The sequence below is a fragment of the Podarcis liolepis genome (assembly GCF_965112155.1).
Source record: "Podarcis liolepis genome assembly, chromosome: 4".
NCBI classification, from domain to species: domain Eukaryota; kingdom Metazoa; phylum Chordata; class Lepidosauria; order Squamata; family Lacertidae; genus Podarcis; species Podarcis liolepis.
This window is the reverse complement of record NC_139558.1, coordinates 43,131,101-43,156,161: the sequence shown is the minus strand read 5'-3', so window position 1 is coordinate 43,156,161 and position 25,061 is coordinate 43,131,101. Positions and strand designations below refer to the sequence as shown.

At 43.2% G+C, this 25,061-nt stretch overlaps 2 protein-coding genes across 6 annotated transcripts in view; both read right to left on the bottom strand.

Annotated features, from left to right (window-relative positions):
• SMS (spermine synthase) overlaps positions 1–1,377 on the bottom strand; it is a 48,140-nt gene extending 46,763 nt beyond the window's left edge. Inside the window, exon 1 of the mRNA XM_083502036.1 lies at positions 1,238–1,377. The gene's annotated coding sequence lies outside the window, so the exon portion shown is untranslated. The remainder of the gene's footprint in view (positions 1–1,237) is intronic.
• On the bottom strand, positions 273–24,577 carry MBTPS2 (membrane bound transcription factor peptidase, site 2). Of its 5 annotated transcripts, none has more exons than XM_083502021.1 (12): positions 24,298–24,577; positions 24,009–24,088; positions 20,350–20,498; positions 19,487–19,625; positions 18,154–18,257; positions 16,635–16,762; positions 10,441–10,559; positions 9,104–9,284; positions 7,156–7,250; positions 5,100–5,301; positions 3,940–4,015; positions 273–1,636 (listed from the first exon to the last, which is right to left on the bottom strand). In XM_083502021.1, the coding sequence occupies exons 3-12, from the start codon at positions 20,424–20,426 to the stop codon at positions 1,414–1,416; spliced, it is 1,344 nt and encodes a 447-aa protein (XP_083358147.1). In that variant the 5' UTR covers positions 20,427–20,498; positions 24,009–24,088; positions 24,298–24,577; the 3' UTR covers positions 273–1,413. The 5 variants fall into 5 exon arrangements, with proteins under 5 accessions (XP_083358147.1, XP_083358145.1, XP_083358144.1 ...); XM_083502019.1 differs by lacking the exons at positions 24,009–24,088; positions 24,298–24,577 and adding exons at positions 22,043–22,352; positions 23,098–23,357; XM_083502018.1 differs by lacking the exons at positions 24,009–24,088; positions 24,298–24,577 and adding exons at positions 22,043–22,446; positions 23,031–23,119.
• Between the last annotated feature and the right edge of the window lie 484 nt (positions 24,578–25,061).

The following is a 25,061-nucleotide window of genomic DNA, read 5'->3' as shown; positions in this document are numbered from 1 at the left end:
GAATAGTTTGTGTCAGCCCCCAAGCTCATAAATTCACTGGGCTGCAATCCAACTCAAAAATATGATACGCATAAGCCTACTGAAACCATTCTAATCTGTGTTGGACTGTGGTCTGGGAAATTCAATGTTTGACCTTCTAGGTCCACTTTTCCAGCCATAGAACTATCAATATTGAGGTCTATAGATTTGCAACATTTCTGTAAAGCCAATGTATAGCTGTTGTGTAATGGAGTTTCTAATTAAACAAACAAGTTTATTTTTGTAAACCCAGAGAAAGGTAAGCATTTAATTATATGGTTACATTCATCACAATCAGATCATTACATAGAAATAAACATGTTAACTCTATATGCATCTGAAATCTTAAAAGTAGGATTGGTCACTTAAAGAAACCAGCAAAGTATTCATTGTGCAGTTTGATCTTAAGCACATCTACTCAAAATGAAGTCTTATTCAGCTTAATGGACTTACTCCTTATTAAGTAAGTGAGCCTAAATTATGTACATTCTCTCTGAATATCAAACAGTACTTTTCCATCTGATACAGATTTTTACAATGAAGTATAAATTAGCAATGACACATCATAATTTTTATATTTAAATTGATATCCTGCTTCTATGCCGTGACACATTCAAAAAGACTTCCAACCAATTATTAAAAACACATAAACATACCATTATTTTTCTCAGATCAATATAGGCTATGATAAAATCGAGGATCATGGTAAAATCATCTGCCTAAAGTGAACATTTTAAAAATGCAAATATAAAATAATAAGGGGGTGGGAACCTTTAAAAAGATATTTTGAATAATCAACATACTGATGCAGTTTAAACAGAAAATAAGAGAATGAGAATGCAGTGCAGAACTTCCCCTCTCATCTAGGGGAAAAAATATTCCCATGCAAACAAAGGAAAATGCCTATCTAGACCCACAAAAATCCTGCATGTATAGAGTGCAGACCATGTATTTTAAGCATAAAAGAAGGGTTCAGCATTTATCACAAACATTTCTAGCTCCTAATAACGGCTTGTAGTGATGGCTAGGTTAATGAACTTAACATTATTCCTGTCCCCTTATTTTGGAAGAGCAAGTTTTTCAGCGCACAGGAGCTTGCTATGACATCTAAATAAGCCAAGTCTAACTCTTCTGCCTTTCCAATAAAGTTTTCACAAATGATTGAAGAAGAAATAATTTAATCTTTAAGATCACAACCGTCCAGTCCTGAATTACTGACAGCTCACAGGAAAGTAATCTTTCTTGTGCCATAATTTGATTGAAGCTGCTTGTTGTCTTCTTGTCCAAACACACACACATGGATGCGCGCGCACACACACACACACAAAAAACAATTTCACTAGTTCCCATGTGCCTAGTATAAATTATCAGATGTCGAAATGAACAAAAAATGTGCTATCGGGCTGTCACCACCCAAAGTCCTAACGCTACATTGGCAGCTAAAAGTGTGCTGCCAGAGAGCAAAATTAAAAAGCCAATTAGCTCCCTGTTTTGTTTTTCAACAACCAGCGTGCTAAGAGTAGCTTCCAGGAAAGAGTTTAATATCCACTGGCCATCCAAAGCAAAGCAAGGGACTGCATTGATTACAGCCAGCGCTCCAGAGAGGGAAATCAGATACCTGGTTAAAATTGGTTAAGGGGAATAAACAAGATTGCATTTTTATATTTTAAATGTAAGATATAGTCTAAACCTTGGAAACACAGTATTTCACCACACAACTGTTTTAACATGAATTGCATTGTCCACATTAGAGAAAGACTGGTAATGGAACACATAAAAACCCAGGAAGTGCCACCAAACATTGTATTTTAATATTCCTTTGATATAGCATGCTGCCTTAACATCAATGCACTGGTTTGGTTTTTTTCCAAATGACCTTCAAAACTCTTGCTCTATAGTCTAACTTCTCCACTCTCCTACCTTGTTCCCCTTGTTCTTAAGTTAGAAGCTTAGTGATTATATATACCAGTTTTGTGGAAACTCTGGCCCTCCAGATGTTCTGAATTGCAACTTGCAAGCAAGGCCAATGGCCAGGAATGATGGGAACTGGAGGATCAAAGGTTCCACACACCTGGTATATACAATCAACTGCATTTCCCAAGTGCCAATCCTTAGGTAACCAAAATGGCACCCTGTACAAATGAGAGGGCATTATAATAGGGTTGGAGGGGGGGGGCGTTTCTCAAGGACTGCAGATGTTAGAATTTTTTTCTAAGTGAGAAGGAAACCCAAAAAGCTCAGTGAGGATGGAGCATATGCAGTGGGCACAGAGTATCTGTGGCAGGAAGAAGCAGTGGAGTCATGTATCTGTGCCATTTATCGTATTTTTCGCTCTATAAGACGTACCAGACCATAAGACACACCTAGTTTTTGGAGGAGGAAAACAAGAAAAAAATATTCTGAATCTCAGAAGCCAGAACAGCAAGAAGGATCGCTGCACAGTGAAAGCAGCAATCCCTCTTGCTGTTCTGGCTTCTGGGATAGCTGCACAACCTGCATTCGCTCCATAAGACGCACACACATTTCCCCTTACTTTTTAGGAGGGAAAAAGTGAGTCTTATAGAGCAAAAAATATGGTATATATATCTGTACCATTTACATGTAAACTGGTAGTGCTGTATTCTTCGCATAGAAAAGAGCACATGGCAGAGAGGAAGAAAACCTGCCCTCATATTGCTACACTCCATTTTAAAAGATTTGAATTGGAGCTCAGCGGAAAACGCAAACCATTGAAGCAAGAAAACACTGCAAGTTTAAATATTTGGCTACAGGAATGAGGTGGTTTCACTGCCATCCTCCAAGTATGCCGTTTCATGAAAAGATTAGCCATGCCTTATCCTTGCTTTATGCACACACGTGCTCTATTATCACATCAACATTTCTACTCTCACTTCTGTGTATGTATTTCTAATTCCACATTTCATACATCCTAGAGCAGGGTTCCCCAAACTTGGGTCTCCAGCTGTTTGTGGACTACAGCTCCCATCATCCCTAGCTAGCAGGGCCAGTGGGCAGGGACAATGTGCACTGTAATCCAAAAACAGCTGGAGACCCAAGTTTGGGGAACCCTGTTTTAAGGATAGATGAGGGTGTGCTTCTAACTTGGGAGACCGATCCAAATAAACCAAAAGCTGAAGTTTGGCCACACCATTTCTATTCCATGCCACAGTTATGATCCTCAAAAGAACAAATGGCCATCACTTAATTTACAGCCAAACCTATATACCATTCCTATTCATGTAAAGAAATTTATATATTGCTCACAGTATGGTGCCCTGATGTTCCCCTAACTTCTAATTTCCATGTTATATTTGAGCTTTCACACAACATAAAAGCCAATTCTAGAAATCTAGTGGGAACTAGCAGAAGTTCAGCACTCATTTCTGCGTTAATTGGTTCCAGAAATAATTCATTTGCAGCCCCTTTAACCCAGAAAATCATAGAAGGGGACAAAAATTGAGGTGATATACTGGCAAACAATCCTTTCTTGCTCTTTGGATGGGGGTATCGTGGGGACCAGAGGAATGCATGTGAGGATAGGGTTGGAGGGTAGTGATGTTCTCCATTGATGTTTGTTGTCGCGCCTCACCACAACCACTGGTATAAACAGAATATAGCACAACACTGGTAACAAATCCTTAGTTCAATAAAGTAACAGGTACTGCAGTGTGAAAGGAACATTAGAAAACAGGACAGAAGTGCTAGGATTAGAATCTGAAAATCTAACACTATATTTCACATACCTGGAAAGCAATGTATAAATGTAATAAGCTTTAATTCTAAACTAAATCTACACAACCTAGATAAGAGCAATCTCTTTTTTGAAAAATCAAATTGTTTTGGTCCTCAAAAGTCCTTTTCTGTATCAGAGATATTTGCAGTGTCTTCTCTAGAAAAGCTGACACAAATAACAAAGGATACTTGCAAAATGTTTCCATTACCACAGGCAGATCGATACTGAGGAAGCTGTGTCGAGGTATAAAACTGCTGAGACTCACTTTAAAGAATAACAAAAAAGAAAGTTTCACAAGCCTACGAAAGTGAAGAACATTTTGGCAGAATACAAACATCTCTCATTTCTGAGCATTCATGACAAATATAGCTTTTGTTCTCCTATACTATTGCCAATGTAGTCATACATTAATGAGCTCTATTTTATGAGAACATTAGGCCTAAGCATATGATGTGCTTGTGGCTACTTTACAATTGAGCAATTGTACTTCTTATTATCAAAGACTATAAAGCAAATATTCTTATTTGAAGTACCACAGACGCAATTATGACAGCAGAAAAGGCAGCAACAAACAGGAAATGGATTCCATTCCAACTCAATTGTTTGGTGTCAAAGCTTAACTTCAAGCTAGGAAGAAATGGTAAGGAAGGTAAAAGTAGGAAGAGGAATAATCTACATTGTTGAGAGGATAACGAGGGAGACAGATGCCCCTCACCAGGGAGGGCATTCCAGAAGTAAAGAACCCCCACCAAGAAGGCCCTGTCATGGGTAAAGATATTAGTTTAAATAAATGACAGCATGTTAAACTTAGACAGCCTGTGGAAATCAAATGGAAGTGTGATATGGGCATATCTAAAGATCTGGTAGCAATATTTTCAGATACCTGAACCATACCACCTACCTAGGCCCAATTATCTGTTTACGCATCCCCAAGTATAAAAAAGATTGTTTGAATCAACAGGTATGAAAGGCATGCTTACAAAATAAAGCCCAATATCTTTAAAGTTTAGAGAACTTTAAATCTTTTCCATCTTGCCACATCTAGGTTAAGTTTTTTAAAACACATGAAGCAGGGGCTTGGGCTAGATGACCTGACCCTTGAGGTCCCTTCCAATTACTTCATTTACTGCAACTGCTCAAGGGGAGGAAGGAAGAGGTGAGTGCAGTTTCGAGTCTTACTCAGAAAACAGGCTCAAGAGCCATCAACATATCACAAGATAAAGAACTGCCAAAGGGGGTGTGTGTGGCTGAATTCAATGGAAGCTACACCAGCAACTTGCCAACAAATTTCCTATGAAGTTTAGTTAGCTCACCTTTGTTTATAATCTCCTTGCAAAATCATACCAACCTGTATACTGGAGATGCAGCGGGTGCCCAACAAACAGCATATCCACCTGAGGTGGATGTTTCACTCGGATAAGCCTAGTTTGGTTTTCCAGAGAAGGCGTCACACACAAACTTGGAACAAACTCCCTCCGGCAATCCGTATTGGTTCGGCAAAGTTGGCTGGCCTCAATAGCTTTCCGTGCTGGCAGACAGGCATACTGGACCTGGGATGTTACATAAACATTCAGGTAGAGACTATAACAGTGGAAGAAGAGCTTGCTGGATCAGGCCAATGGCCCATCGAGTCCAGCATCCTGTTCTCACAGTGGCCAACCAGATGCCTGTGGAAAACCAGCAAGCGGGATTTGAGTACAAGAGCCCTCTCTTGTCACTTCCAGCAACTGCTGTTCAGAAGCATTGCTCCCTCTGACCTTGGAGGCAGAGAATATCCATCATAACTAGTTAGTAGCAATTGATAGCCTTCTCCTGCATGAATCTGTACAATCCTTTTCCAAACCCACCCAAGTTTGTGGCAATCACTGCATTCTGTCAGAGTAAGTTCCATAGTTTTAACTATGTGCTGTGTGAATAATTGCTTTTATATGTTCTGAATCTTCCAACATTCAGCTAATTGGATGTCCATGAGTTCTAACGTTATGAGAGAGAGAAAAGCTTTCTTCCTATCTACTTTCTCCCTGCCATGTGTAATTTTATAAACTTCTATCATGTCGCCTCTTTCCTTTTCTCTAAAGTGAAAAGTCCCAAATGTTGAAACTTTTCCCCTTAAGGGAGTCACTTCATGTGCACATTCACAAGCACTTTTCACTGCATGTGTCTTCTGGACTTCAGGGAATGGCTGTGAACCAGTTATTCTAGTTTTGACATGCATATCCCTTTTATCACCACTTGCTCCAAGTTACAGCCCCATAGGCATACATGATCTTTTTGACATTATTTATTAAAATAATTTATGAACTATGTTTCATTTTAAAAAGAAATGCCAAGGCAGTTTAGAAACACACACACACACACACACACACACACACACACACACACACACACACACACAACTCCCAGCAACAAAATATTGCAATAAAACAAAGTTAAAAATATTGATCAGAGTAACCAGGCCAAGTGAAACCAGGTAAAACAGGTATTTTCCATTGTTGGCAGAAACATACAACAGTTAGAGCCTGCCAGGTCTCCACAAGGAATTGTTCTAGAAAGTAATTATCACCGTGGAGAAAGTAATCACTCTATAACACTGTAATTATGGGCATGGCAGACTGTGAGGTGGTTAATAGGACTTCTTTTGCAGGCCACAGCTGCTGCACTGGACAATATGGAAAAAGGCTTTCCCTCTAGAAACCTGGCCACAAGCTGCTTAGGACCTTCAAAACCAGTAATGTAAAGGTAAAGAGACCTATGACCGTTAGTCACGGACGACTCTGGGGTTGCGGCACTCATTTCATTTTATTGGCCGAGGAAGCCGGCGTACAGCTTCCGGGTCATGTGGCCAGCATGACTAAGCCACTTCTGGCGAACCAGAGCAGCGCACGGAAATGGTGTTTACCTTCCCGCCACAGGGGTACCTATTTATCTACTTGCACTTTGACGTGCTTTTGAACTGCTAGGTTGGCAGGAGCAGGGACCAAGCAACGGGAGCTCACCCCGTCGCGGGGATTTGAACCGCTGACCTTCTGATTGGCAAGCCCTAGGCCCTAGGCCACCCGCGTCCCCTCAAAACCAGTACCCACCCTTAAGTTTAGTTAAATAGCTGCCAGTTTAGCTGTCTTAGCTCAGGCCTTAAACATGTGTGTCATGAGGTCACTGCAATTTGCTTGCATGCAGGAAAGGATTCAAATGGTTATGTAAACAGAAGAAGTATGACTGCTCAACTTCCTTATTTCTGTTTCTCAAGTACACAGATTGTGTTATGAGGATAATATGTTTACAACTGGATTAATATGCCAAGTTCAGTTTAAGAGCCCAACTCCAACATTTCAAAACAAACCTTGTGGTGCCTGTCAACCATATATATTGATGTTTGGATCTGACAGTTTGCACAGCTAACTTACCGACTGACCGTTTAAGTTATTACTGTATGAAAAGCAGACGTCTGTGAGGCTGTTGTTGCTACAACATTCAACAGTGCCGTCAAGTCTTTTAAAACCTAAAGAGAAACACAACTCATTATTAGATTTTCAGAAATCACAGCTTCCTAGATTTGTACTCCCAAGCGAAAGAAACAAAAGACTCAATGGCCACCACTATCCTTCAGAGAAGGCACAGTTCCCTGAGACGGCTTCATGCTTTAGTGAGAAATGTTGCCATCAAATCATGGTGGAGTTATTTCTCCCATATACTTTTGTGAAGGTTTTTTTGAACAGAAAAGAATACAGTTCAATTGGAACATCTAGATCAGGCATAGGTAAACTCCGGCCCTCCAGATGTTTGGGACTACAATTCCCATCATCCCTGACCATTGGTCCTGTTAGCTAGGGATGATGGAAATTGTAGTCCCAAACATCTGGAGGGCTGGAGTTTGCCTATGCCTGATCTAGATACTGTCAAGGGTACTCAAACCAAGTTTGGGGATCGTGCTGAATAAACCCACTTGAGCCTTTGTCTTTGAAGCTCTCTCTGTAGTCTAAAGTATTCAGCTGAATTAATACTGATGCATACAAGAGCCTTTGGATCTGTTATACTGAACAAGGGCAAAGGATCTGTAAATGGTTATAACCAGAACCCTTACAAAATTACAGTTACTAAGGGTTATTAGCAAACACACATGGACAGACAGGTTGGCTGAAAACTAACCTATGTTTGCAAGAAAGTTGTAAGTATAGCCATAGCTAAATCGAATTACATTTATCAATACAAATTAAATAGACATATGATGTTGGTAACAGATTTGCCTGCTGAGTATTTTTACATGCACAGCTACAAAATATTTAAACCCCAAAGGCTCTATTTATTTAGATTCATGTTTTATGCTGATCTTTTTTGGCCTGAGGAGAATCTCAAAGCTATTAATAACAGTAGCATAATGAAAAACTGTCATTAAAGTTTATACATTTTTCACCACAGACATAAAAATATATAAATCCTAGGAACTCAAAGAGCCAACTTGTGGATACAGGACAAGAGATGGGTGGAGATGGGGAACACCCTCTTGTCATTTTCTAACTGGCACGATGCTACATCAGAAAAGAAAAAGAAGTGATGGAGATATTGGATAACTAATAAGTAGTGAAATGTTATTTTGTGCAGTGTAAGAAGTGTACTTAGCCTCATAGCCCAAAGTTATAAGATGCTCCTGCTAAGACAGCTTAAAGGGCGAAATTTGTGCCACCACAAATTGTGTTCACCCACTTAGATGGACTTCAACATCACTGCTGTTTTGAGAATATGATGGCACAGATGAGGGGTGTAAACAGCCCAGAAATAGCCCTTTATGAAGTATCCTATCAGCTACTTAGGAAGCCTATGAATTTAGAAACAGCTCTACAAGGCCAAATCCTTATTCTACAGTAGTAATGTCCCAATGTTGAGCAGGACAAAGGGAGGTGCATCTACCCCATTTGCCAAGGCTAGGCTACTCTTCCGTTGTCAGGTTTGCACTGCAGAAACTAAAACCACATGACTGGGTTACTCATCTATTTGTTATCTGGCTTTGATGCATCTTAAGCAGGCAGCCACAGAAAGAATGTACTAGGCAGGCAAGATATATGCACAGGCATTTGTTTAGATACTTAAATATTTCCAAAACCAATTTTCAATAGAACCTGGTGGCTAACAAATTCAACATCACAATAGTATTAAAATATATAACAATCCCCATTCCAGCCCTGATCACAAGATTAAAATATTGCCATAAACCCCCATACCCTAATACAAATTCCAAGACAGCCATCAGAACTAAAGCGTCAGATATAACAGGGGGGAAATGGCCAAAGGCCTTGTTTTTACAATCCTTAAAATGACTAATGATAACAACAACCAACAACATAGAAATGACTATACCTCTAGTTGGGTAGCTTAGCTGTTGTAGCACTGATGTCTTTATGCAATAGCCTGTTTGTGGCTTCAGAGAGATCTTTCCCAGGCAGGAATTCCAGTCCTCCACACTATGAACTGAGCAGTCTTGCAGACTGGTGACAAGGTCACCAACAAAAAGCCCTCTGGGCCCATTAGCAGGAGAATCCTAAGTGCAATATAACATTAAGCTGTAAAACCTGTATGCACGCTTGTCCCAAATAGTGCCTGGATCTCTCCGTCTCTTGCCGTTCTTCCAAAATACAGAAGGAACAACATCTCTAATGGGAGGGGGAACAAATAATATTCCCTAAAAACAGAATAAAATAGGACTATGGCTGTCTGCAGACTACAGTCAATACACACTTTGGATTTCACGAATTGCTATCACGCAAGATATGAAGAAAAATTAAAAGTTTTGACAAAAGTTGAGACAGTGCAATCAATGCATCTCAGTTAGCCAAGTGCCTTAATGTGAAAATGTCAATTCTGGGGTTCATTTTGCTGCCATCTGTCTCCAAAAGGACCCAAAGAAACCCACCTTGACAATTTCCTGCCTTCCAGAAGAAGCACAGCAACTTTCTAAAGTGCTGTATCAACAATAAACTTTTTAAAATTAGGCCAAGGATAAATTTCCTTGTGAGGATGACTGCACTGGAATGTATGTGTATCTATTTCTGTCTGGGAGCTTCTTTTTCAGGCCCTTTGCTTCAATTATGATTACTTCTGATTTGTTATAGCTCAGCTGGTAGAGCATGAGACTCTTAATCTCGGAGTCGTGGGTTCGAGCCCCACGTGGGGCAAAAGATTCCCGCATTGCAGGGGGTTGGACTAGATGACCCTTATGATCCTTTCCAACTCCAGATTCTATGATTATCTCCCAATCTTTATTGTTTCATTACATGAATGCACCACCTTGCGCCATCAACGGGCCCCTGCCCATCCCAGTATGCAAGGTCAATTTGGCCAGAGGCAGTCTCACTGCGCTGTCTACTACTAGTCCATAGTCTTTGAATCGGGACTTTTCATTAGTGGTGCTACAAATTTTCTACAGAAGCTCCAGTGGCAACAGCATATCCTTTCTGGCTCTAGGACAAGGAGTACTTTGAATGGGTCAATTAACATGGAAAATTTAGCAATTAGTACCATATTATGGAACAGGGATGAGCAATTTCACCCAGCCCCAGGGCTCCATGAAGCAGCAGCACCAAAAAATCAAGTTTCCTAGCACAAACACTTTTGGGGAGGAGTGAAAGAACTGCAGGGCTTGACTTAATAGATTATGGAGGACTCTTTCTAAACACTGAGTTATTCATGACTCTTACCTCTGTGAGTTCAGTGACGAGTGCCCCAGCACCAGTGTAATAAAATGGGAAAAGAATAGCTGGCAGGAAGAAGAGGACCACAAGACTTGCAACTCCAAGCACAAAGTTATGCCAGACTCCTATAAAGACAGAAGGAGCGTATGTGTTAAGAAAGAAAACCCACACTGGCTACCGATGCAACAAACAGCAGATGAAACAGACTCTTGATTTATTAGAACTGGCTTCTAAATTTACTACAGTGACAAACTGTTAAGTGGAGAAGAATAAACCATCCAAGTTATATGTCAAGACGGAAGGTTTTAAAATTAAGATCTCAAAGACAAAGGCAACACAATCCAAACCCCACTTACATGGGGGTAATCGCCATTGAATGCAATAGGCATAAAGTCAGGGTAGACGTGGTTAAGACTGCGCTGTAATGTGCCAGCCCTGACTAAGGCTGTACCTGGCAGAACTTCCAAGGCAAATGCCGCATCACCCTTAATAAACAATGGACAAAGCAGCAGCGCACAAGGATAAATAATGAATGGGAACCAATCCAGCCTTAAACACAAAGGAGCCATTGCTGCAATGACAATAGGTGGGGTCTGTGAAAGGGATCCCAAAAGCAAGATTGAAGTCTGAATGAATACTGAACAGACGTAAGCTAACCTTTGAAAAGTGATCACATGATTCACAGTATGTCAGCAGAACACTGTTCAGAAGGATGGGAGACATAGCAAGGACTCGCAATAAAGAGTACGCTTTCATAGCTTTTGGGTGCCATAGCTAGTTCCTTCAGACTCAACTGATCCAGCCACACAAGGAGCACAAATACAGAAGGGTCACATGTTGCTAGACCACCCTGCACACTATTATTTGGACATAAGTGTCTGTTTGAGAGCTGGATTCATGTAGCAGCCAGGAGTGTGAGCCAGAAGACTATTGGTTCAACTCTCGCCTCACCCAAGTCACAAACTTTTAGCCTGAGTCCACATCTGTAATCAAAGAGGGCAATACTATCCTACTTTACAAGACTGTCCATGTAAGTGAGAATTAATATATACATATTACTGCAAAAAAATGAAAACAGATATAAGTAATTGCTAAGTGCTTTATCACTATTACCAGTTTCAACTGGGCTTGCTTTCAAGAAACTGTGCCAAAATTGCCATAGCAAAAGTTATATATAAGCAGTAAGGCTCTACATCAGAGGTGACAAACTTGTGGCCAGCAGGTGTTGCTGGGCTCCACATCCCACCAGCTCAAGCCAGCACAGCCAATTTTAAGGGATGACGGGAGTTGTGGCCCAAAACATTTACCACCATTCATTTAAAAAAAACCGGAGAGGCTTACAAAAATTATGCACAGAGGTATGCAATAAAAACCAAATTAAAAAGTTAAAATCAGAAATTAGCTACTATGGAAAGATACATTCTTAATCTCCTGACAGAATAGAAAAGTTTCATCGGGGAAGTTGGCACAGAAGGCACCTGCCGAATCTCTATTGGCAGAGTATTCCACAGGACTGGGCCATTGGGCCATTAAAGTTTCAGTTTGATGTTATTATCAAATGAGCCTTGACAGCTCAGGACATGACTAATGACGCTCCTGTAGATGATCTGAAAAGCCAGGGGTTAGCCATCCTTGCTCTATGGGGGGCGGGGGGAGATTGCTCAGTAATTTCCTTTTGCAAATATAGCTCTGCAAAAGAAAAGAGAAAAGCCTTTATGAAGGGGCAAGTCTCCACATCATCACCCCACACCCTGGACGTGAATTGTGAACTGTCAACGCAGCCAAACCCACATACCACTTTGGCATGTCTTCCTTTTTCATAGAACATTTTGCCTGACCGGAGGTGTAATTCTTATTTCACATTTCAACCAACAAGTTATTGCAGAAGCCAAAAGTAATTAAACCTGATGACAGATGCTTGCTATGAATGTGTTTTTACATCATCCTTGCACTTCAATCCCAGTTTTCATTTCTTCGGATTTCCTTGAGGCTTTGAGTTGCCGTGAAGAAAGTAAAACAAACCAGCCTGTTTATAATCGTGTAGCTAAGGGTTTGTCTACATTTCCATTACTAGCTGGCTTTAATAATAATATTCTTCTCCTTAGAGTGTTTTAAATCACATCTGGCTTAAAACTAAATTGGCACATAAATTTAGCCAGAACACTAATTCTCTTGCTCGTAAGCAAAATATCCACGAACGCTCAAATTAAATGGGTGATTGAGCCATCTTATTTTCCATTTGAAGCCATCCCAACACACAATTTTTGCTCTTAAGTGTCTATTTCAATTAGCAAGACAGATTGTATTCCACTATACATCTGCCTGTTTTTCTTAAACAACAACCCATTGCTGGCATGATGCATGTGTTGTTGACAACTCCAGTACCTTCGATTACAGACCCCGATGTATTAAACTTGAAGGAGTGTGAGTACACAGCCCAATCTAGAGATTTATGAGCCCTGAGATCTAGATTTAGTTCCAGCCTCTGCCCACCAAACAGATAATTAGTGGGAGGGAAGAAAGAAAGAACTAGATTTATTTTCGGCCCACCTGGGATAAGATGGAAGGAACCTGATCAGCACAGCAGGTTACTGCTACGTAGGATCCCTTGATTCACTGTAGAAGTGGGGGCAGGGAAGCTATTGCCAATTTGTTGAAGCTTGCATACTCACAGCAAATACTATCTACATCAGATATTTAGGGCTACAGCTTCCATCATGCTAGAGAATTTGCAGGGCACCTGGAGGCAGGTTTAGTCGTTGTTTGAAGACTATCCCTGCCTCCGGGTCTGGCCTTGACCAGATGGATACTGGAATCAACAGGGGAAACCCACATAACCTGAAGGTGTTGCTGTGTAATGCCAGGTCAATGGTGAATAAAACCACTGCCATCCACGACCTGATTGTGGATGGAGGATTTGACCTGGCTTGTGTGACAGAGACCTGGTTGAATGAGACAGATGGGCCCGTCCTTGCTGCCGCTTGCCCACCAGGTTTCTCTTACGCACAGCAACCCAGGTCATGTGGGCGGGGAGGGGGGGTTGCAGTGATTTTTAGGAAGTCATTAGTCTGCACCAGGCGTCCTACTGGGAAGACCCAGTTTTCTGAGTGCATGTTCTGGAAGTTGGGCAATAGGGGCAGTACAGGATTCCTTTTGGTGTACCGGCCTCCCCGCTGCACCAAGGATTCCCTGTCCGAGCTGCTTCAGGTCGTGGCGGATGTTCTCCTGGAGACACCTAGTTTGGTTGTCCTAGGGGATTTTAACATCCACGCCGACACGACCTTACAAGGGGCCGCTCGGGACTTCGTGGAAAGCATGGCCTCCATGGGGCTGTCCCTGAATAAGTTGGGCCCAACTCATAGTCATGGACATGCCTTAGACCTGGTATTCACCTCTAGCGACGTGGGTGATCTGACACTAAGTAAAAATGAAACCAAAGAAGTGCCATGGTCAGATCACTTCCTGGTGCAACTGGACTTCTCCGCGACCCTTCCCCTCTGCAGGGAGGTGGGACCAATTCGGATGGTCCGCCCCCGCCACTTAATGGATCCAAATGGTTTCCAGAGAGTGGTAGGGGATGCTTTATCCCATGTTGATGGCCTTTCAGCTGATTCCCTGGTGGCCCGCTGGAATGCGGAGTTAACCAGGGCTATCGACTGTCTGGCTCCGAAGCGCCCTCTCCGATTGCATGGAGCCCGGACAGCCCCGTGGTTTTCTTCGGAGCTGAGGGCGATGAAACAATCGCTGAGACGGCTAGAGCGTCGGTGGCAGAAAACTCACTCCGAATCTGACCGGACACAGGTTAGAGCTCAACGTCGAGCCTACCAAGTGGCGATAGCGACGGCGAAGAAGACTTTCTTCACCGCCTCTATTGCATCTGCAGAAAATAGTAGCAGGAGACTCTTTCAGGTGGTCCGCAATTTAACGGAACCACCTTTACCATCGGGGCCTTGTAAAGACCCCAAGATCTCCTGCAACGATTTTGCAAAGTTTTTTGCAGATAAAATCACTCATATTCGGAAGGAGCTAGACACTACCGTGGGAGCAGGGCTGGGGCGGGAGAGTGCTAGAGCCCTGTCTGGTCAAGTTGCATGGAATCAATTTCAATCCGTTACCCCCGAGGATGTGGACAGGCTGCTTGGACGAGTGAAACCAACCACCTGTCTCCTTGATCCTTGCCCATCCTGGCTTATAAAAGCTAGCCGGGAAGGGCTGGGCGATGGGCTCTGCGGGGTGGTGAATGCTTCCCTCTGTGAGGGAACATTCCCAGATCCGCTGAAAGAGGCGGTCATTAAACCGCTTCTTAAAAAACCATCTTTAGACCCGGCCAGTATGGCCAACTATCGCCCAGTCTCAAATCTTCCATTCTTGGGCAAGGTGATTGAGCGTGTGGTTGCTGAACAACTCCAGGCACGCCTGGAGGATGCGGACCATTTGGATCCCTTCCAATCAGGGTTCAGGCCTCATCATGGGACTGAAACTGCCTTGGTCGCACTGGTTGATGATCTCCGGCGAGCTAGGGACAAAGGTGAGAGTTGTTTCCTAGTTCTGCTGGATCTCTCAGCGGCCTTTGATACAATCGACCATAACATCCTTCTGGACCGTCTAGAGGGGTTGGGAGCTGGGGGCACTGTTATACAGTGGTTTCGCTCCTTTCTCCTGGGCCGTGTTCAGAAAGTGGTGGTGGGGGATGAGTGTTCAGACCCTTGGGCCCTCACTTGTGGGGTGCCTCAGGGTTCCGTCCTCTCCCCCATGCTTTTTAACATCTATATGAAGCCGCTGGGAGAGATCATCAGGGGGTTTGGACTGGGTGTCCATCAATATGCAGATGATACCCAGCTCTACCTTTCTTTCAAATCAGAACCAGTGAAGGCGGTGAAGGTCCTGTGTGAGTGCCTGGAGGCGGTTGGAGGATGGATGGCGGCTAATGGATTGAAGTTGAATCCTGACAAGACAGAAGTACTGCTTTTGGGGGACAGGGGGCGGGCTGGTGTGGAGGACTCCCTGGTCCTGAATGGGGTAACTGTGCCCCTGAAGGACCGGGTGCGTAGCCTGGGAGTCATTTTGGACTCACAGCTGTCCATGGAGGCACAGGTCAATTCTGTATCCAGGGCAGCTGTCTACCAACTCCACCTGGTACGCAGGCTGAGACCCTACCTGCCTGCTGACTGTCTGGCCAGAGTGGTGCATGCTCTAGTTATCTCCCGCTTGGACTACTGCAATGCGCTCTACGTGGGGCTACCTTTGAAGGTGACTCGGAAACTACAACTAATCCAGAATGCGGCAGCTAGACTGGTGACTGGGGGCGGCCGCCGAGACCACATAACACCGGTCTTGAAAGACCTACATTGGCTCCCAGTACGTTTCCGAGCACAATTCAAAGTGTTGGTGTTGACCTTTAAAGCCCTAAACGGCTTCGGCCCAGTATACCTGAAGGAGCGTCTCCACCCCCATCGTTCTGCCCGGACACTGAGGTCCAGTGCCGAGGGCCTTCTGGCGGTTCCCTCATTGCGAGAAGCGAAGCTACAGGGAACCAGGCAGAGGGCCTTTTCGGTGGTGGCGCCCGCCCTGTGGAATGCCCTCCCATCGGATGTCAAGGTGATGGACAACTACCTGACATTCAGAAAACATCTTAAGGCGGCCCTATTCAGGGAAGCTTTTAATGTATGATATTTTAGTGTTTTTTGGTTTCTGTGGAAGCCGCCCAGAGTGGCTGGGGAAACCCAGCCAGATGGGCGGGGTACAAATAAATTATTATTATTATTATTATTATTATTATTAGGGAATGCTTATGTACATGCACATCTGCTGTTGGATTAGGCCAGACCCATTGCTTGGCAACACAAACCTCTACATCTCTGCTCAAGATATTTTTCATATCTTTTTTTCTTTTTCTTTTTTTAATGCAGTTGTGTTTCCCGCATTTGGGGAAATCACCGGGGGCAGCACACCCACATTGCAATGGATGAGCCTCACCCTGGGAAAACCTCTTTCATGATCAGGTTAAGTATTATCTTTGCACACCTCAGTTCCAAAAGGCTTTGAACAGCTCCAAGGCTATAGGCTTATGTGATAACTAAACAACTCATCCTCCAGTGCTCTGCCAGGCACTTCCAGTTTCTATCTGCAACACCGAAATGTTGTAAGGAACACACAGCACAATTTATGTTATACGTTAACAAAAGGGAAAGTTATTTTACCTGCACAAAATATTCTCAGCTGCTGGATTGGGGAAATGAGTTGCAAGTGGGTGGTGAACAGATCAACAAACGCCCCTGGATAAACAATAAATATAAAGATTCCAAATCCGTTGAATCGAACCTGCTCTCTAAAAGAAACGGGAATAAAACAAATTTGCAACACTGAATCAATTATTTATTAAAAAATATTTGTATACTGCCTGTCAGGCAAGGTTTTCCAGGCGGTGTACAGTCATAAGAAATGCAAACAAATATGCAATTATGATTAAAATTAGAAAACATTCAGTAGCCAGATAAACATAAAAACCATAGCAGTAAGCAAAAAGCCCATGAAAACAAAAAGGTCTTCAGCATGCATCAAAACTGTAATAGTTGATGCATTCTGGGAGAGCTGGAGGTGATTCCAGAGTATGGGTGCCACCACTAAATAGGCTCTCTTCCTGGTTGTTGCCATTTGGACACCTGCAAGATGTGGCACATCTTGATTGCAGTGACCCTACAAGTCTCTATGGGAGAAAGTGTTCTCTCAGGTAACCTGGCCCTGAATTCTATAGGGCCTTGTAAGCTAATATTAACAGCTTGAACCTGGTCCAGTAGCCTGTGTAGTGCTGTGGTCTGAGTGTTGGACTAGAACTTGGGAGAGCAGGGTTCAAATCCTAAGTCTGCCATCAAGCTCACTGGGCAACCTTGGGCCAGTCACAGTCTCTCAGCCTAGCCTATCTCACAGGGTTACTGTGAAGAAAAAAATGTATGGAAAGGTGGGATAGAAACATACCAAAAAAATTAATAGGCAGCCTTCCAGTCCTTACAACAGCCCTGTAAGGTACGTTAGTATTATAATGTTGTACATGAGAAAGTGCAGCTTGCCTAGTAATCTCAAGGCAGAGGCAAGTGTTGAACAAGAGACTTCACAGCTCAGTCTCTGCACCAACTCTCTGGACAGAGGGTGGATTTTAAGACAGAAAGGTGGAAGAACAACTTTAAATGGGTCAATAAGGTAAAAGGGGTGGCAGAAAGAATAAGGAGGCTGCTGAGAACCTGAGAGCTAAGAGGTGTGATTGAAGAAGATCCCCTTTTATTAATAGCAGAAGCAATCCCTGTCCTGTCAGGCTCACAGCAGGTGTTGAAAGCTGAAAAAGAGAACAGCCAGAAGCTGGCTCTGCAGAGTTTGGGCTGCCATCTTTCACTGCACCTGTCCACACAATGACTGGTCTTCTTTCCAATTTACCTCATGAAGCTTCAGGGCCTACTAGGAGCAATTGGGATTAACTGTACTGAAGGCTTTACACAAGTGTCCCAAGGATGTTTGGAAGAAGGAAGCTTGTGGATATCCACCTCTGAAACTAATTTCAAAGACTGCAGTTCTCCGTCACCTCATCCCCTTGCTGAATCTCATTTTGGTTGAAGGTAGGTTAAGTAAATGCTCACTATAAGCTCACATGGTATCATATTCACACATAATTAAATCCTCCAGAAACATTTCTCATCACAAAGTTAAGAAAAATGTGGATTGCATTACCGGATAGCTGCCACCCCGTGGCCAACTTCATGTATGACGCCGCTGATCAGGATAGCTGTGAAGAAATAGGACAGCTGGCTGATGGGAAGATTTACACCAGGCACCTGTTTTCACAAGACACAAGAAGATACAGGATAGCAAGCAAGGCAAAGACAGGTCCTTATGTCCCACCTTTTCTTCAAGGAGCTCAGGGAAGCTTATGTGCAAGTTACCCCACTTTTATCCTCACAAAAATCCTGTGAGGTAGGTTATATGGCTATATGGTGGGGATAGGGCTCAATGTCACTAACTCCAGCCCAGGGCTTCCTGCCCCAATTCCTTAACTTTATCCATTATACCACACTGGTTCTCATGCTACATCACTGGCTCTGTCTATGTGGAAACTACAGGAAGCCTATAATAATAAACATTCAAGCAATCTCCAGTTAGTTCCTTACCCTAAAACAGAATTGTGCCATTCCGAATTTCAAGCCTGCAGAGAAGACTGGGCCCAACAAAATCTACTGCTTTGGCCTACCAGCAAACCTCACAGTGGTTGTTTGAAGCTTGCCAAAAGCATGGTGCTCTCCATCATTTCTGAGCAGGCCTCCCTCATAAAACAGCAAGAATGTGCTTTTCCTCAAGCCAAGTGGTAACTCCACAAGATCACAGAAAATCATGTTTCATCTGTGAAACATGTACTGGTAGAAGGCATAGTCGTAAAAAATGTAGCTCCTATTTTATCATTCAGCATTCATTGTAGTGTTGCATACTTGTTGTGATGGCAAATAAGACAACATATGGAGTGTATCCTTAATTCCCATGTCTTAGTAACTCCACAAGCAACCTTACAGTTCTATACATGTCTACCCAGAGGTAAGCCCCACTGGGTTGAATGGGACTTATGCTCATATAGGGACGTATAAGGTGGTATGTACATAAATATGAATGTACATAAATTATTTGAAAGGGATGCATTTGGACACATAAAGGTAGGGCCTTTACATCAGCTACTCCAAAATTGTGGTATGGTCTTCTCCACAGGTGCTCAGCTTTGCATCATTGCTAGTACCTTTATTTTTTTTTTTTTTTTTAAGGATTGCCCTTGTTGAATAAAGTGCTCCCCACTCTGGACTACTATTCTTAATTCTGTGTTTGATTCACAATGTATTTTCAGCTATTATAAGCCACCTTGGCAAGGTGATCTAGAAACAGTTTTAAGTAAAATTATATATGTATTTTACAATGCTAGGTTTGGAGACACCCTCTATTGAATAGGAAATGCCTTCTTTGGAGGTATTGGTTTAAGATTACAGTCCAATGCTTAAATTGTAAGTAGAGCAATAAAACTCACCACAACTTGCAGCATCTGATCATTCTGGCCAGCAGGCGCTTCGCTTAGCATCTGAGAGAGTGTCTGCATCAGTGTCTTCCCGAGGAGAATAACAGAACCAAACATAGCAGCTATGCCAAAAAACATTCCCGCACTAAACCTGAAATTAAGGCAGAAATGCTGTCATAATATAATCTCAGTAGTGGACTCCTAAACTGTGATGATGCTTTGTTGGAACTGCCCAAACACCAATGAGAGTACACTAGTAGGAACTGAAGCCCTGCTTCCATTCTCAACATCAGATGCCAAGACCAATTTGGCAAGCCCAACCAGTACATTCATTATTTAGCCACAGGGGTGTAGAATCGTCTCAGCCCAAAGGTCACATTTCCCTTCTGGGAACAACACATGTGAAATTTTACCTTTCTACACTAATCTAGTTTCTTCACATTCTCTAGCTTCCATCTAGACAAGCAAAAAGCATTATCAGAGTACCAGAACACATTCCAGCCAAGCAAAAACACTCCAGGAAGATGTAAAGCAGAGATGGTGATGTAAAACACAGCTCAGAAAGGTGTGTGCCCCAAAGACCAGATAGAGGGACTTGGAGGAGCGCATTTGGACCCCGGGCCTGAGGTGTCCCATCCCATGCCTTATCACTCCTAAGTCTTCAATACCAGCAGCATGCATCTGCTGCATGTGATACAAGTCACATACACACATAAAAAGGCTATTCAAGTCTAAAACAAAAGGCTATTCTATTTAGCTATAAAATATTGTGTAAGCAATCAGTCTCAGAATGGTAACTGTTATTACTAGCAGGATACAAAAGAATTTCCAGTAATTGTCTCACTAAAGCCTGAATTATAGTTCTAAAACAATACCATAGATAAAGAAGTCTGGGCTTCCATCTTCCCCAGTTGTAAAACAGGCGGTTGAAGAGCGCCGTCTGCCATCGCATGTGAAATGGAGAGATGGTTAGACCATAGTATGTGAGCCAGTCTTCGTAAGATGTCTTCAGGGAGGAAGATGACTGTAACAGAAGGAAAAAAACAGTGAGACATAGAAGGCATTTCACAGGAGTATTTCAGGGATCTCTATTGCAGCATTCACATTTTATTTTGTGCTGATTTGTCCCCCCGCTGTCCATGTTGCATTTCTTAGCTCTGTTTGTACTCTACCACTCCAAGGATGGGCTGTTCTTTAGGTCAGGTAAAAACAAACAACAGTTACAGCTGTATACCCTTAGAGCTTATGGACAGACGCAGCTGTACAATTTTACACATCATTAGCTTTAGTCTAACATACGTTGAACCTAAGCCAATGCGGTGGTGTGGGGAGTCAGACACACATATAAATATGGTGTCACACACCCCATCTATGAAACTCACTTCCAAAATTAAAGTTAAAAACATAACTTTTCAAAAAGAAGACAAGACACACTTCTTAAAAGATAGAAAAACCAATAACTGCTAGAGTCCAAGAGTGAACAGCAAATCACAGAATCATTTACTAGAATGTGCTACTAGTATCACTTATTTTATTTATCTATTACATATATGTATCACCTTTTCTTTTAAGGAGTTCATCTTTACAACAACCCTGCGCAGTAAATTAGGCTGAGAGCTTAGTGACTGGCTAAGGTCACCCAGTAAACATCATGGCTGGGTGGGGATTTGAACCCTGGTCTCCCAGGTCATAGTTTGGAACGCTAACCATTATACCACACTGGCTCTCATGCTGTGTGTATACATGCTATGCAGACATGGAGTACAACATCTGTCTTCCTCTACCTACACACCTAAATCCTCAACATGCATAGGAATCTGTGTGGTCTGTACACTACAAACAAAACAAAATCCAATGTATATAGACTGGATAGGCCGCTGTGCAACTCTGCTTCCTGTGCACAATGGGCGTAAACCATAGCTGTCAACGTTTCCCTTTTTTAACGGGAAATTCCCTTATTCCGACTAGGATTCCTCGCAAGAAAAGGGAAACGTTGACAGCTATGGCATAAACAGGGAGCTTGGATACAGATTCACGATTCCGTGTGAAGAGAGGCATGGTGGGTAAAAATGCAAAAGCATGGTGGACCGGGACTTCATCTGTAGGAAAAGGAGCGTATCCCAAGACTTAAACAATCAGTCTTATTTCTCTTGTGGCTCTATAAGCTGCACGACAGGCAAGCATTGAACAGGAAAGGCACTGGACAGCTGCACCTGCTGAATTTCTGCCTGGCCTTCTTGCAGCAGTTAAGGGCTCTGTCGCGGGAGAAATTGGAAGAATCACTCCTATATCCGTACATCGCCTTTCATTTCAGCAACTCCCGCATTACACGCCCCCTAGTGACGGAGCGTGTGCACGGAGGCATTCGAGTGTGTGCGTGCAAAATCTAGACTTTAGATTATGGTAAGGAAGGCGTATTGCAATCGTTCGGGATGCCACTATAGTCCTATATTTGCACCATCCATAGAGTTTCCTCTTTCTCTAGCCTTAAGCAAGTTAAGTATCGTTCTACAATTCCCATAAAAATTCCTTCTCTAGCAACCGAGGCTGGGAAAGCGCCCCTCTCACCTTCAATGCGGTGTCGGCCAGGTATACGGCACACCAGCCCCCCAGCACGCAAACCACCACGGGCATCGGGATCATGTCAGCAGCAGAAACGACACGAAACCAGCAAAACGAGCCAAGCAAAAAAATTAATCCCTTTAGACTCCGGAACAAAGCGTCACACGGAACCACCGCGCACCAAGCACATTTCTTGAGCAGGAGGCTTCCGGATGCAGCACCGGGAAAACACGTGCCGCGTGCTGAGCTTCACATTCCCCTCCAAAGCACGTCTATCAACACTTCGGGTTCCCATTTGCAAGTGGTGGAATTCTCCCTGTGCGAGGGGAGCATAACTAATATACAGTACTGTATATAAAACTAAAAGCCAACTTCCTTCGGGTGCAGCACTTTGCGATAATAGCGCTCTCCTTAAAAAAAAAAAAGAGTCAACAAAATCTATATAAAGGTTGATTGTTCTGCTCTTTTCTTTGCCCTGTTCATACATTTTGGGATAGTCCCCGGTGAGGCTCTTGACTTTAAAAGCCGCGTGACGAAAGTAAAATAACAAAGACAAAGGAACAAATCGTCGCCTTTTCGTTCCCCCTCGCCCAGGATATTACAAGCTATGCCTAGTTCTATACTGGAGAGTGGATTTAAGGAGTTTGCATGCTTTCAGGGTGTGTCACAGGCAGAAATGCAGCAGGAATAACCGCTCCGTTGTCAAAATATAGTGGCGAGGAGGCTAAACCTGATAAATTTCTATCTGCTGGGCATTTAATCATCATCATCATCCCCCTCAATCTGTGATGTCAAATGAGCAAAAAGGGGTTTTGTTAGGAGATGATTAGCTAAATATTTAAAATCTACAGGTCTAAGGCACATCAATTATTAAAAGGGGGAGCATTTGCCATCTTTAGATCGGCTGGTTTTTATTTTTGCCTGCCGGGACTCGTCGTGGGGCATTTTAAAAGCACAGCAGCTGTCAGACAAAGACAAAAAAACAGTCACTGACTCCTAGCGTCTTTTCTGTTTCTTTAAGATTGGACTCCACGAACCCGAAGTGCAGGTTCCAAACTAACATTTTACCGGGCTGCTGCCCCGGAAACAAAGGGAAACGGCGCCCTCTTGCTCGAGGGCGTGCGCGTGCCTGGATCATGTTGCGGGTTGAGAAATGAATTTGCAGAGGGAGCAAAAGGGAATTAATTATCCATCTGATTTACAATAAAAGAAAGCGACGTTGCTTATTATTATTCTTTCAAGGAAGCAGTTCTTTCAAATTTAGCGCTTCCTAGGAATGCCGGAGGTGCTGAGCTCTTCTGAACACGTTCATTTTTAAAGTACAGTAACTTGCCCACGTCAATCAAAAGCAAGGAATCCAATAAAGCCCCTTCTTTCGCGTCCGCCCACCGTTGAACCTGATTTGGCTAGAGGCGGAGCAGCTCGGTTCATTTTCCTGCGCGCTGATTGGCACAGTGCCGGGCCAATCAACAGCTACCCCGATTGAGGTTTCCAATGGATCCTGGGAATCGTAGTTTTGTGACGGTGTCGACAATGTGGGCGTAGGCTAGGGCCTTGTCCTTGGAACTATATTTCCCAAGAGAAGCCCTGGCGCTCTAGCATATGAGGCTCGGGATTGCTACCCATATGCAACATAACGTTAAAGCATGTTTAGTTGAGATAAATACCTGCTTTGAACCAACCTGGTGCAGTGACTGGGCTGGGACAAGAATTCCTTGCTCAAATGCCTACTCAGTCATGAAACTTACTGTGTCGCCTCCAGCCTCATAGGCTTGTTAAATAAACTGATAATGCTGTGCTGGGTGAAGGTGCTCCCTGTGTTTAGGATTTCAGCCTTGCAGCGCTGCTCTATGCATATTTACTCAGGAGCAAGAGTATATGGGACTTGCTTCCAGGTAAATGGGCACAGGTTTGCAGCTTCAGCCTTCTGTTTATAAACTACATTCCAGCACATCACATGCACATTACCTACCTTATCCTCCCAATAGTGGATTTATGGTCCGTGGGGTGCTGTGCTGTGCACAGCTCTTTGGGGTGCCCCTGTTCCTTCACCTAATTAAACAAGATTTTGTCAAAATGAGATGATGTTGACCCTGTTTCTGCCTTTCCCCTCACCTCCCCAAACAATCTGGGATCTATCCCTGCCGTGGGCCAGACAGGAAGAAAGGGTGGTGATCATGATGCCTCTGAAATGAGTGCTTCCCACCTCCCCACCTCAACCCCCCCCCCCTACAATTGGATTAATCAGGAAAAAGCCTTACTGCTTCCTGCATCCTCACATCTTCCAAAAATCCAGAGAGGTTGCAACTATCCTACTTTTCCCTCTCCTCTCTAATATTGACCCACAGCAGCTGCCCAGGAAAACCCTTCCTTCAGCAATTAAGGGGAGGAGTTAGCATCATTGCCAGCTGGAGTTGAAAGTGGATGGGGCCTTTCAACTCCACAAGTGCTCTGTGTTGCAGAGTTAGAAGAAACATTATTATAGGCCCTCTGCCTCTGTCAGGTTGATGACCCACATTTAGGAGGTTGCCTGCACATTATGCTTCATAACTTTCTGTCTAGAAGAGCAAAAGACTTACCGTATTTTTCGCTCTATAACACGCACCCGACCATAACACGCACGTAGCTTTTAGAGGAGGAAAATCCGTAGGCATGCCACCCGTAGGCATTCCCTCCATAACACGCACAGACATTTCCCCTTACTTTCTAGGAGGAAAAAAGTGAGTGTTATGGTGCAAAAAATACGGTACTTTTAAAAAGCGGCGGGGGGGGGGGGAGCTCAGTGCCTTTTGGCTCTGCTGGCATGGGCCCTGGTACAATCTCTCCAATTTCACCATTATAAATGTGGCCTTTTTAGGACCCCAGGAATTCCCATTGCCTGGTGACCAAACAACTCACTTTTCATTCACAGCTGTGACTTCACTGATAGACTAAAAACTACAAAAAAAAACCTGACTTGCAGGAGCAGTCAGGCTGACTCATTTAACGGAAATGACTTAAAAGGGTACCTGTACATTATACTTGA

Excerpts from the sequence above, each read along its gene's own strand:
- MBTPS2 (XM_083502019.1), bottom strand. The coding sequence starts at position 22,117 with ATGATCCCGATGCCCGTGGTGGTTTGCGTGCTGGGGGGCTGGTGTGCC. Across the intron at positions 18,258-19,486 it reads ATCAGATGCTGCAAGTTGTG|GTGCCTGGTGTAAATCTTCC; the intron begins GTGAGTTTTATT and ends TTGTGAAAACAG. Across the intron at positions 1,637-3,939 it reads GTAATGGAAACATTTTGCAA|GTATCTGATTTCCCTCTCTG; the intron begins GTATCCTTTGTT and ends AATTTTAACCAG.